An 8,874-nucleotide genomic window follows, 5' to 3' on the forward strand; every position below is an offset into this window, starting at 1 on the left:
TTATAAACAGAGTGAAAAAATTCCAGACAGCAACGAAGTACTTGTTCATTGTTGTTCAAGTGCAATATTTTCAGCATCGTTGGTGGGATCTACATAAGATTAGCCATTTATGTGTCCACATGGAAGAAAATATTCTTCAATGTTCATGTTTATCTGGGATGAAGAGAATTTCCAGACTTGGGACCAATTAATCAAAATGTGGGGTTTTCTCCCAATGTTCCATATATCTGAGAACTGTCCTTCCAGTCGTTGATGGAGAAAGTTATTTTCTGGGAAATCTGCAGTATAAGGGGACAGGGTATGTATATACATTAAAACATTATTCTCTCAAATGGGCCACACAAAAGGTTAGGAATTTTCTTGAAGTGGCATGCTTCGAAAGGTGGAAAGCATTTGCGTTGACTTGTGTTACTACTGTTGACTCACAAGTCCTTTTGAATCATAACAAGAGTAATCTTAACTCTCTTATGAGATTAGACCTGTATTTTGTTTTATACAAGGAATGATAGTTAGTGTTTTATACGAGGAATGGTAGTTTGAGTTGCATCACAGGAAATGTCCACATGAAAAGTGGGGAAGTATATGGATGGTCAACAAAAAAAAACAAAAACAAAAATAATCCTGTGTGCTGGAACCAATCTTCCATGATTTTTTGTTTTGTTTTTTTCTTCTCTATTCATATTCCCAAGAAAAATTCCAAATAAGAGTTGTTATCAAAAAAAATATATTTTTATTCTGTTGATAAGACTGTATAATTTATTTTCAAATACGCGAGGCAAATAATTGCTGCATGCTTCAAATTATCAATTGAGAAGATTTATTCTACAGGTAAGTTGAAAGCCAGGTTAAAGCCATGGCAAGGACACTTCTTTAAGCATCCCCTTTTCCTTTTTGTTTAGAGAAGTCATTCTTTCTGCAATTATCAACTCATCTTGAAGGAATCAAGGGCAGTTCTTCCTGCAAACTTTCCTTTTTGGTCATCATTTCTACGGTAATTACTACATTGTAATACCATCAAAAGCATTCTTTTCATACCAACCACCTGTCTGTACCAGAAGACTATATTATACATGGTGTGCAGTGTAATCTGCTAATTAAGCTGCCTGTTGATGCTAGGCAACATCACTGCAGAAAATGTCGATCCAATCTAGAAGCATTTGACCACCTTTCAAGCTACAAAATCTCTATAACTGTCTCTTCCCACAAGCTTAACTTTTGCCATAGAATCTGTCATAGCTTAGCCATGGCAAGCCACCACCTCTGCAAATGGCTTCCATTCCTTTCCCTGCTCTCATGTCTTCCTGTTCTTGCCTTGGCTGCCGGATCCACCCCTTCTAGCACATTCAAGGCAGTCAACCTCGGAGGATGGCTTGTCACTGAGGGCTGGATCCAGCCCTCCCTCTTTGATGGCATTCCCAACAAGGATTTCTTGGTAACAACAACAACAAGAACAACAACCATTCTTTGGTCATGGCTCTTCGTTTTTGTTTTCCGTTGCTCTCTTATGTCCTTACTGCAATCTCGTAATGGATTTGCGATCACCATCGCCATCAATTTCATTAGAAAATAGAAGAAAACATCTTTTGGCCATTGTTGTTGAAATTTGCTGGCTTTCATGATTAGATTAGTAGAGAAAGATGATAGAATCACTTGGTCTTCCCCCTGTTGACTTTGAGTCACTTGCTGCTGTCTCTTGTGACTTAGGATGGTACTCATCTCCAATTCAAGTCAGTGACGCAGAAGATGTACTTGAGCGCGGAGGGCGGTGGCGGAACGATCATCGTCGCCAACCGATCAAATGCTTCGGGCTGGGAGACCTTCAAAGTGAGTATCGTTTCTTGATCTCTTCCCATTGATGAACAGCAACTTCTCGTTTCATCAGAGCTTGACTGCTTCTGAACCAGCTGTGGAGGATCACAGAGTCCACCTTCCAGTTTCGGGTCTTGAATGGACGGTTCGTGGGCCTCAGCGACCAAGGAAATGGCGTAGATGTAGTGGCCGTCTCGACCTCACCAGGTGAATCGGAGACGTTCGAGATCGTCGTACAAGCTAATGACTCCAGCCGTGTTCGAATCAAATCAACCAACGGATTCTTCTTGCAGGTGTTTGAAACAGCTACAAGTCTTGCTGCTCCTACAAAACTCTTTCTTGTTCTCAACACGAACATCTCTCTGTTTTGGTAGGCGAAGAGCGATGTGTTGGTGACGGCGGATTACCCTGAAAGCACCAGCTGGGGAGACGACGATCCATCCGTCTTCCTGATGACGAAATTTGGGATGCTGCAAGGGGAGTTCCAGGTCACCAAAGGTTACGGAACAGAGGCCGCAGCAGTGATGACAGTAAGAAATCTCCAGAGCTCCATGAGCAGATCTGTTTATGTTCATCTTCCATGATTATTGATCATTACTGTAATTGTCGGCAAAATGCTTAAGATGATTAAGACCTTTTTAGGATGCCTTCCACCATAAAGCTGGCCATCTTTTACATTAAAGTTGACTTTTGACCAGGATATCTTCTTAACTCTTATCCAAGGGTTGACTAACGATTCCGTTTGAATGGTGGCAGGAGCACTGGAACACCTTCATAACCGAGGATGATTTCAAGTTCATATCGGGGGCCAAGTTGAATGCGGTGAGGATTCCAGTTGGGTGGTGGATCGCCATTGACCCCGGCCCTCCGTCGCCTTTCGTTGGAGGGTCACTTCGAGCTTTGGACAACGCCTTCACCTGGGCAGAGTAAGAAACTTCGGTCAATGCCTGTGCATCTGTGCCGGATGAGCCTTCAGTTCAGTCGCAGAAACTGGAAGTCAAACCTCTAAAAATCCTTGCTTGGATGTAACAGTAAATACAATCTGAAGGTCATAATCGACTTGCACGCTGCACCGGGGTCGCAGAACGGGTACGAGCATAGTGCATCAAGAGACGGATCGATCGACTGGGGCACGACCGATTCCATCCATCAAACAGTGACCGTGATCGAGTTCCTCGCCGCCAGGTTGTGGTGCCTTCCTCTTGTCGATCGGTCAACTGTAAGATTAAGCATCAACATGAACTGATCCACCTCCCTTTCCTTCGCAGGTACGCCCAAAGACGAAGCCTTCTTGCGGTGGAGCTGCTCAACGAGCCCCAAGTTTCCCTCGACACCCTGAAGAACTACTACCAAGCAGGCTACAACGCCGTCCGCAAGTACACGAACAGTGCCTACGTGATCATGTCGAACCGTCTCAACGGCAGCAACACCGAGTTACTCCAGTTCGCGAGCGGCCTCAGCCGCTCGGTCGTCGACGTCCACTACTACAACCTCTTCTCTGACATCTTCAACGGCACGACCGTGCAGCAAAACATAGACTACGTGAACAACGACAGGTCCAGTGAATTGAACACCATCATCGCTGCAAATGGCCCTCTTGTGTTCGTAGGTAAATTACACCCTGTCAGAGCTTTGTTTCAGCAAAACCTCCATTGTCGAGGGCTGATCACCTTGTGGTTGCAGGGGAATGGGTGGCAGAGTGGACGGTGAACGGGGCATCGGAGGAGGACTACCAGAGTTTCGCGCAGGCTCAGCTGGACGTGTATGGCCGAGCAACATTTGGGTGGGCGTATTGGACGCTGAAGAACGTGGAAAACCACTGGAGCTTGAGATGGATGATCGACAATGGCTACATATCTCTGTAGCCCATTATAACAGCAATAGAATTTGGCCAATGTTCTCCTTATCCCTGCACGTTCAGTATCAAAAAAGAAATCAAAAGAGAGCATCATCCACTCAATCCCAGCTTATATCAAATGTATTTTCGGCCAATGTTTCCTCGTATTCAATAATGTGAAATAAGAAATGTGTCAACCTTCTTCTCCTTTTGAAATCGGTGGACAGCAGAGCTCTTCAAACAAGATACGATTTATGATTAGAAAGATGCAAGAGGGGGACATTGACTGCTACTCGCCGTGATGAGGGATGCAAGACGGATACGAATTTATGATTAGAAAGATGCAAGAGGGGGACATCGACTGCTATTCGCCGTGATGAAGGATGTAGCATTGGAGCGTCATGAACAGCAACATCAATTATTTGGCGTTGGAGTCATCAAATACAACGAAAAAAAAAATCGAACTAAATTAAACTATTTATTATGTGGGATGAAATCATCTAAATGTCTCGAGCATAAAGAGAATCTAAGGGTAGCATGAGGGATACCACCTCAACTAGCAAACTAAGAGCACTAAGTACAGTACGCGAAAGATCATATGCTGCAAAAGAAGGCGGTGGCGAATGCGAGATTGGCGAGGAATACTGCAAGCGACGTTGCGAGCTTTAGCGCGCCAGAGGACGAGGGGGCTGCAGCGGGTGACGTCGCTGGCGGATGAGAGTTAGAGACCGGCGCAGAAGCTGGTGCCGTTACCGATGTTGGCGGCGCTGCGATTGAAGAAGATGGTGGATGCGACGGCGGCACCGAAATCGAAGATGACGGTGCATTCGCCGGTGGCTCTACAACCGGCCCTGACGGTAGACTCGATGAACGCGCTTCGACTGAACCCGATGGTGGATTCGACGGTGGCGATGAGATGGAACTCGACGGTGGGGTTGCTGGGGGCGGATGATTGATTGGAGAAGAAGACGGAGGCGGCGCTGCATTGCATGAACAGAAGCAGGGTATGCGTCATCAAGTAACCCAAGCAAACAAACACAAGCAGCACGCAAAGGACGTACCAAAGCAATGAAGGTTATTCGTCGGGAGGTGGCAGAGTTCGGGGAGGAGGGAGACGCGAGCGGGATCGACAGCAACTCCCAGAAATGATGGCTTCATCGCCTCGCAGAGGCACGAGGGATTGACCATGAAGATGTCGAACACGAGGGCACAGCAAGTAAGGCTAGGTTTTGAACAATGTCTGCCTTTCTGCAGGAACGGCTTGCAGTACTGGATGGGTAACTCCGCAAACGAGCAAGGATTATGCCCGGGCGTATTCGATGCAGTGGCGACGGCGGCTGCCATCGAGAAGCAGACGGCCAATGCTGCGAGGAAGTAGGCTGGCCCAGCCATTGCCGCTAGCACGAGGAAGAAGGTTTGCTGTGTCGATGGGGTGGCGTTGGGAGATGGGATGGTGGATGTACATACACTGGAGAGAGGGAGGCTGCATTGGACGATATATATAAAGATATGAGATGAGGAGTAGTAGTACGAGAGAGATCTGTCGAAGAGTTTTGTTCCTTCCCAACTCTATCAAGTCTTATCCTGTGAAACGATCACAAACATATTGATTAGGTTGGAGATCGGAGGTTGCTGATCGAAATCTAATCTATTTGTTTTATTAGGAGTAGTTATAGGGAAAAAGAATATTTGTTACATTATTTGTATGATTTAAGTCTCCAAATAATTATAGTATTTTGGTTCTAAGATTTGTCAATGACAGACAGGGAAGCATCTATCTACTTTGAGGTATTCAACCTAGAGTATCACGATTTGAGTCATTAAAATATTACATTTCAATCGTGCTATTCAACTCTAATTTTTTTTTTTTTTTTTTTTTTTTAGAGGTGTCATGATCTTAGCTGGTTTTGAAGTTTGTTCGTGACATGAGGGTGAAAGCTAATGATTGTACCTTCGTGATACAATCATTTATCGTATAGTTTATACTTCAAGGAATCATCATAAGAATATAGAATTGGAGAGAATATATATATATATATATATATATATATATATATATATGCATTTATTGTGTCTTTCGTGAAACTCTATGTAAAACATGGAATAGGAATGTATCTCCACTTAAATATATAGACAGATTTTGAGCTGATATAAAAGTATATGTTACAAAGAAAATTACCTATACAATAATAGTGATAATTTCAGCTTCTCAGCATTTTACTCCACCATTACTAGTTTTCTATATCCATTCTTCTTCTCAGCAAATACCAAGAAAACTCAAGTGCATGCATGAGACTACCATCTCCGAGAGTCTGAATTGACTATGTGTAAAAAGGTTATTTTCATTACTCGAGTTGAGACTGCTAAGATTTGCCTTCCATTCCTCGGTAAATGTACAAAATCTTAACAATAAAAGCAGATACAACAAGATGAAAGGAATATTAGCTGCCGGGATGGATAATACCAAGTGTTCAAGTATTGGTAAAAAACATGGTGGAAAAGTCCGGAGCTTCAACCTTTCGATTGTCTTATAAGAGAGAACACAAATAGATTGGGCATAACCTTACAAAAAGAGATTTCACACAGTACAGTGCTTGAAAGATGCATAAAAGCTATATAAATTAATCTTCGTATAGTCTTCTGATTAGTCTGAATCAGAATCCTGCATTTTAGAGGACCGAATGCTCCTGCTTTTGTGATAGTCTTCTCCATCGTCAGCGTCTTCACCGTCATCCTGTTTCTTTTCATCGATGATTCCTGAAATATGTGTGTTAGGGTAGAGCACATGGGGCAAAAATATCAACAAGAGAGTACTTGCCTTTTCGTTTCAAAAGATTTTCTAAAGCTCTGGTGGTGAAATCGTCTTTGCCGCCAAGATCTTGAAAACCAACTACCCTATCGAAGGCAATGCCGTTTCTGGAAGAATTACCATCAAATGGATTATTTTTCAGATAAAATCTTCATTTTAACTGGTAGTAATATGGGGCATTTGCAGTTAATTTGTAGCTAGATCAGCCTACAGATATAAAAAAAATATATATCTGGCTTTCTCAAATCCAGTATAAGCTATACTGAACTGTAACAGAAAAGAAAAGCAAGGTTACCAGTAATATAAAGGTTGTAACAGTAATATGTAATCAGAATCACAAATCCAAGAAATAATGCAAGTGAAATTGCTGGTTGATGAACCAGAGGCAATAAGATTTGAAGGAAATTTTAAGATGTTAATGAAGATTCACCTGAACAGTACAACGCAAGGCAGTGTTTTAACTGCCAATTTCGTCACAAAAAATGGAGCATTCTGCACCGAGAACCAGATAGTAATTAGTCCCCATATCAAAGGTGCAAAACAGGCTATGCTTGCTTACTTCAGCATCCAGCTTGACAAATTTTGTATTTAGGTGCACTGGTGCTAGGGCCTTCAAATGCTTATCCATTATCCTACAGGGTTCATTTAGAAGATCCTATTAAAGACTGGATGAAGAAAAAAAGTACAAAATAAGCTTCATAAGATATATTACTTGCAACGGTAAAATTCCCGGTGGTAAAAATGGCAAATTACTCTTTCACTGCCGGTAACTTCCCCAAGAAATTCCCCTTCGGTTATCTCCCTATATTCTCCGTGACCTTGCCTTTTGAGGACTTCTCTCTTTTCAACCTCTTTCTGCTCAAAGAATTGTTTAACTATTACATATGGTTTTAAACTTGTGTCACAAGAGAACCATACATAATAAAGTCCAGAAGAAAGGAAATGTTCCGGAAAATTACCTTAAGAGCAGCAATTCTTTCAGCATGCAACTTTTCGAGCTCAGGATCCTAAAACAGATATTTGAAACCAACATGAGGAAGTTAATACATACGGATAAGTTGATAAGACAATCTAATTCGCTAAGGATAGTGACCAAGAAGCATTTCACTTACATCCATCAGTTCATCAAGATCAACTTCTTCATTGTTAGATGCTGTTGCCTGAGACTTCTCTTTAGCTAAAACTTCCTACAAAAATGAGTTTTGAAATTAAATAATCTTATCATAAAACCTGATTCACATGTTTCATTTTCCACTATGCAACAAATACAAATGCCCCTTGCTAAAAGTTCATCATCGATAAAGCGTATGAAAATATGCAGCTGACTTACTACGTATACTTGAGACTAGACCTTGTGAACAGCGTAAATATTGGTTAATACTACTAATTGAGCTGATAGCATGTCAAAGAATCAGCTACATACTATAATTATTATCTTCTCTTCCTCCGGGTACCTACCTAACAGCTCTAACCAAGCAAAATATTGCAGTTTATTTGCATAGGCTTCTTTGGATTCATACATCAAAATTACACATAACAAATTCATAATAAATAACAAGAAGAAAGCGGCAGAATGATTATAAACTGAAAAGCGTCACTCCTGGAATATCATCTCTTTCGGTCTTGTTCAAGTAATTTATATTGTGATTTGGATCCAGAACAATGGAATCTTTCCGTCATAGGGGTCTCAAGAGTGCCAAACAACAACATTTGCATCTCATTTGGCCCTTCTACGAAGGGAAGTTCGCATCTTTTGACTAAAGCATGAATCGGATCATATCGAAATAGCCAACATTATAAAAAAAAAATTCACAGAAATTCGCATCCAATCATGTGATATGTTGTAATTTCTAACATGAAAAAAAGAATCTGAAGGAGATTTTTTTTCTCCGAACTAACATCAGCCCACACCAGATCAGACTTGCAAATCAAACTCAAGACTGATATCGCAGAGGTAGCATCAGAAAGGCTAAAAAAGGGAGGATCCTGGAGGGGGAGGGGAAAAAGGGCACCTTCTGGTAGTCTCTAGCGGCAGCGGCCATTACATTGCCAAAGGCGAGGGTGGACAACGTCGAACGGAAGGAATCGGGATCCATCTTCTTCCTTCTCCCTTCTCTCCCTCGCCTCCTCGATGTCGGTCTCAGAGATCCCAACGAAGGAAAACAAAATTGAGTAAGCCGTGCGATTCTAGGTCGACAACTCTCTAGATTTAGGGAAGGGGCCGGATGGCAGCGGATCGGATTCTGAGAAAATCTCACAGACCCGACCCGAATCCGATTAACCATGAAGGCACTAGCATCCGAACCGACAAATGCACATCCAAACCCGATAAGACCGTACCCGCATCCCTTTACAAAAACAACAGATCTCAATGGAGAGAAGGCGAAGGATAGCGTTCTTGTGGGAATTGGGGGATTTC

General features: G+C 42.3%; 2 protein-coding genes across 2 annotated transcripts; one reads left to right on the forward strand and one right to left on the reverse strand.

Moving 5' to 3' along the window:
• Positions 1-1,087: 1,087 nt before the first annotated feature.
• On the forward strand, positions 1,088-3,843 carry LOC103976253 (probable glucan 1,3-beta-glucosidase A). The gene is made up of 8 exons (XM_018822090.2): positions 1,088-1,432; positions 1,705-1,824; positions 1,905-2,102; positions 2,184-2,339; positions 2,566-2,735; positions 2,842-2,994; positions 3,078-3,418; positions 3,493-3,843. The coding sequence occupies exons 1-8, from the start codon at positions 1,244-1,246 to the stop codon at positions 3,672-3,674; spliced, it is 1,509 nt and encodes a 502-aa protein (XP_018677635.2). The 5' UTR covers positions 1,088-1,243; the 3' UTR covers positions 3,675-3,843.
• A 2,161-nt stretch (positions 3,844-6,004) lies between these two features.
• LOC135605902 (thioredoxin domain-containing protein PLP3A-like) lies at positions 6,005-8,650 on the reverse strand. The gene is made up of 8 exons (XM_065096495.1): positions 8,468-8,650; positions 7,568-7,642; positions 7,415-7,462; positions 7,168-7,310; positions 7,015-7,087; positions 6,886-6,947; positions 6,465-6,562; positions 6,005-6,403 (listed from the first exon to the last, which is right to left on the reverse strand). Exons 1-8 carry the CDS (start codon positions 8,549-8,551, stop codon positions 6,291-6,293), a joined length of 696 nt encoding a protein of 231 aa, XP_064952567.1. The 5' UTR covers positions 8,552-8,650; the 3' UTR covers positions 6,005-6,290.
• Positions 8,651-8,874: the final 224 nt, after the last annotated feature.

The sequence above is a fragment of the Musa acuminata genome, chromosome BXJ2-2, assembly GCF_036884655.1.
Source record: "Musa acuminata AAA Group cultivar baxijiao chromosome BXJ2-2, Cavendish_Baxijiao_AAA, whole genome shotgun sequence".
Classification (NCBI taxonomy): domain Eukaryota; kingdom Viridiplantae; phylum Streptophyta; class Magnoliopsida; order Zingiberales; family Musaceae; genus Musa; species Musa acuminata.

Coding starts and splice junctions, on each gene's coding strand:
- LOC103976253 (XM_018822090.2), top strand. CDS start 1,244: ATGGCAAGCCACCACCTCTGCAAATGGCTTCCATTCCTTTCCCTGCTC. Junction 2,103..2,183: donor CCAACGGATTCTTCTTGCAG/GTGTTTGAAACA, acceptor CTGTTTTGGTAG/GCGAAGAGCGATGTGTTGGT. Junction 2,736..2,841: donor AACGCCTTCACCTGGGCAGA/GTAAGAAACTTC, acceptor TGGATGTAACAG/TAAATACAATCTGAAGGTCA.
- LOC135605902 (XM_065096495.1), bottom strand. CDS start 8,551: ATGGATCCCGATTCCTTCCGTTCGACGTTGTCCACCCTCGCCTTTGGC. Junction 7,463..7,567: donor ATCTTGATGAACTGATGGAT/GTAAGTGAAATG, acceptor TATCTGTTTTAG/GATCCTGAGCTCGAAAAGTT. Junction 6,948..7,014: donor TTGTCAAGCTGGATGCTGAA/GTAAGCAAGCAT, acceptor TTCTCGGTGCAG/AATGCTCCATTTTTTGTGAC.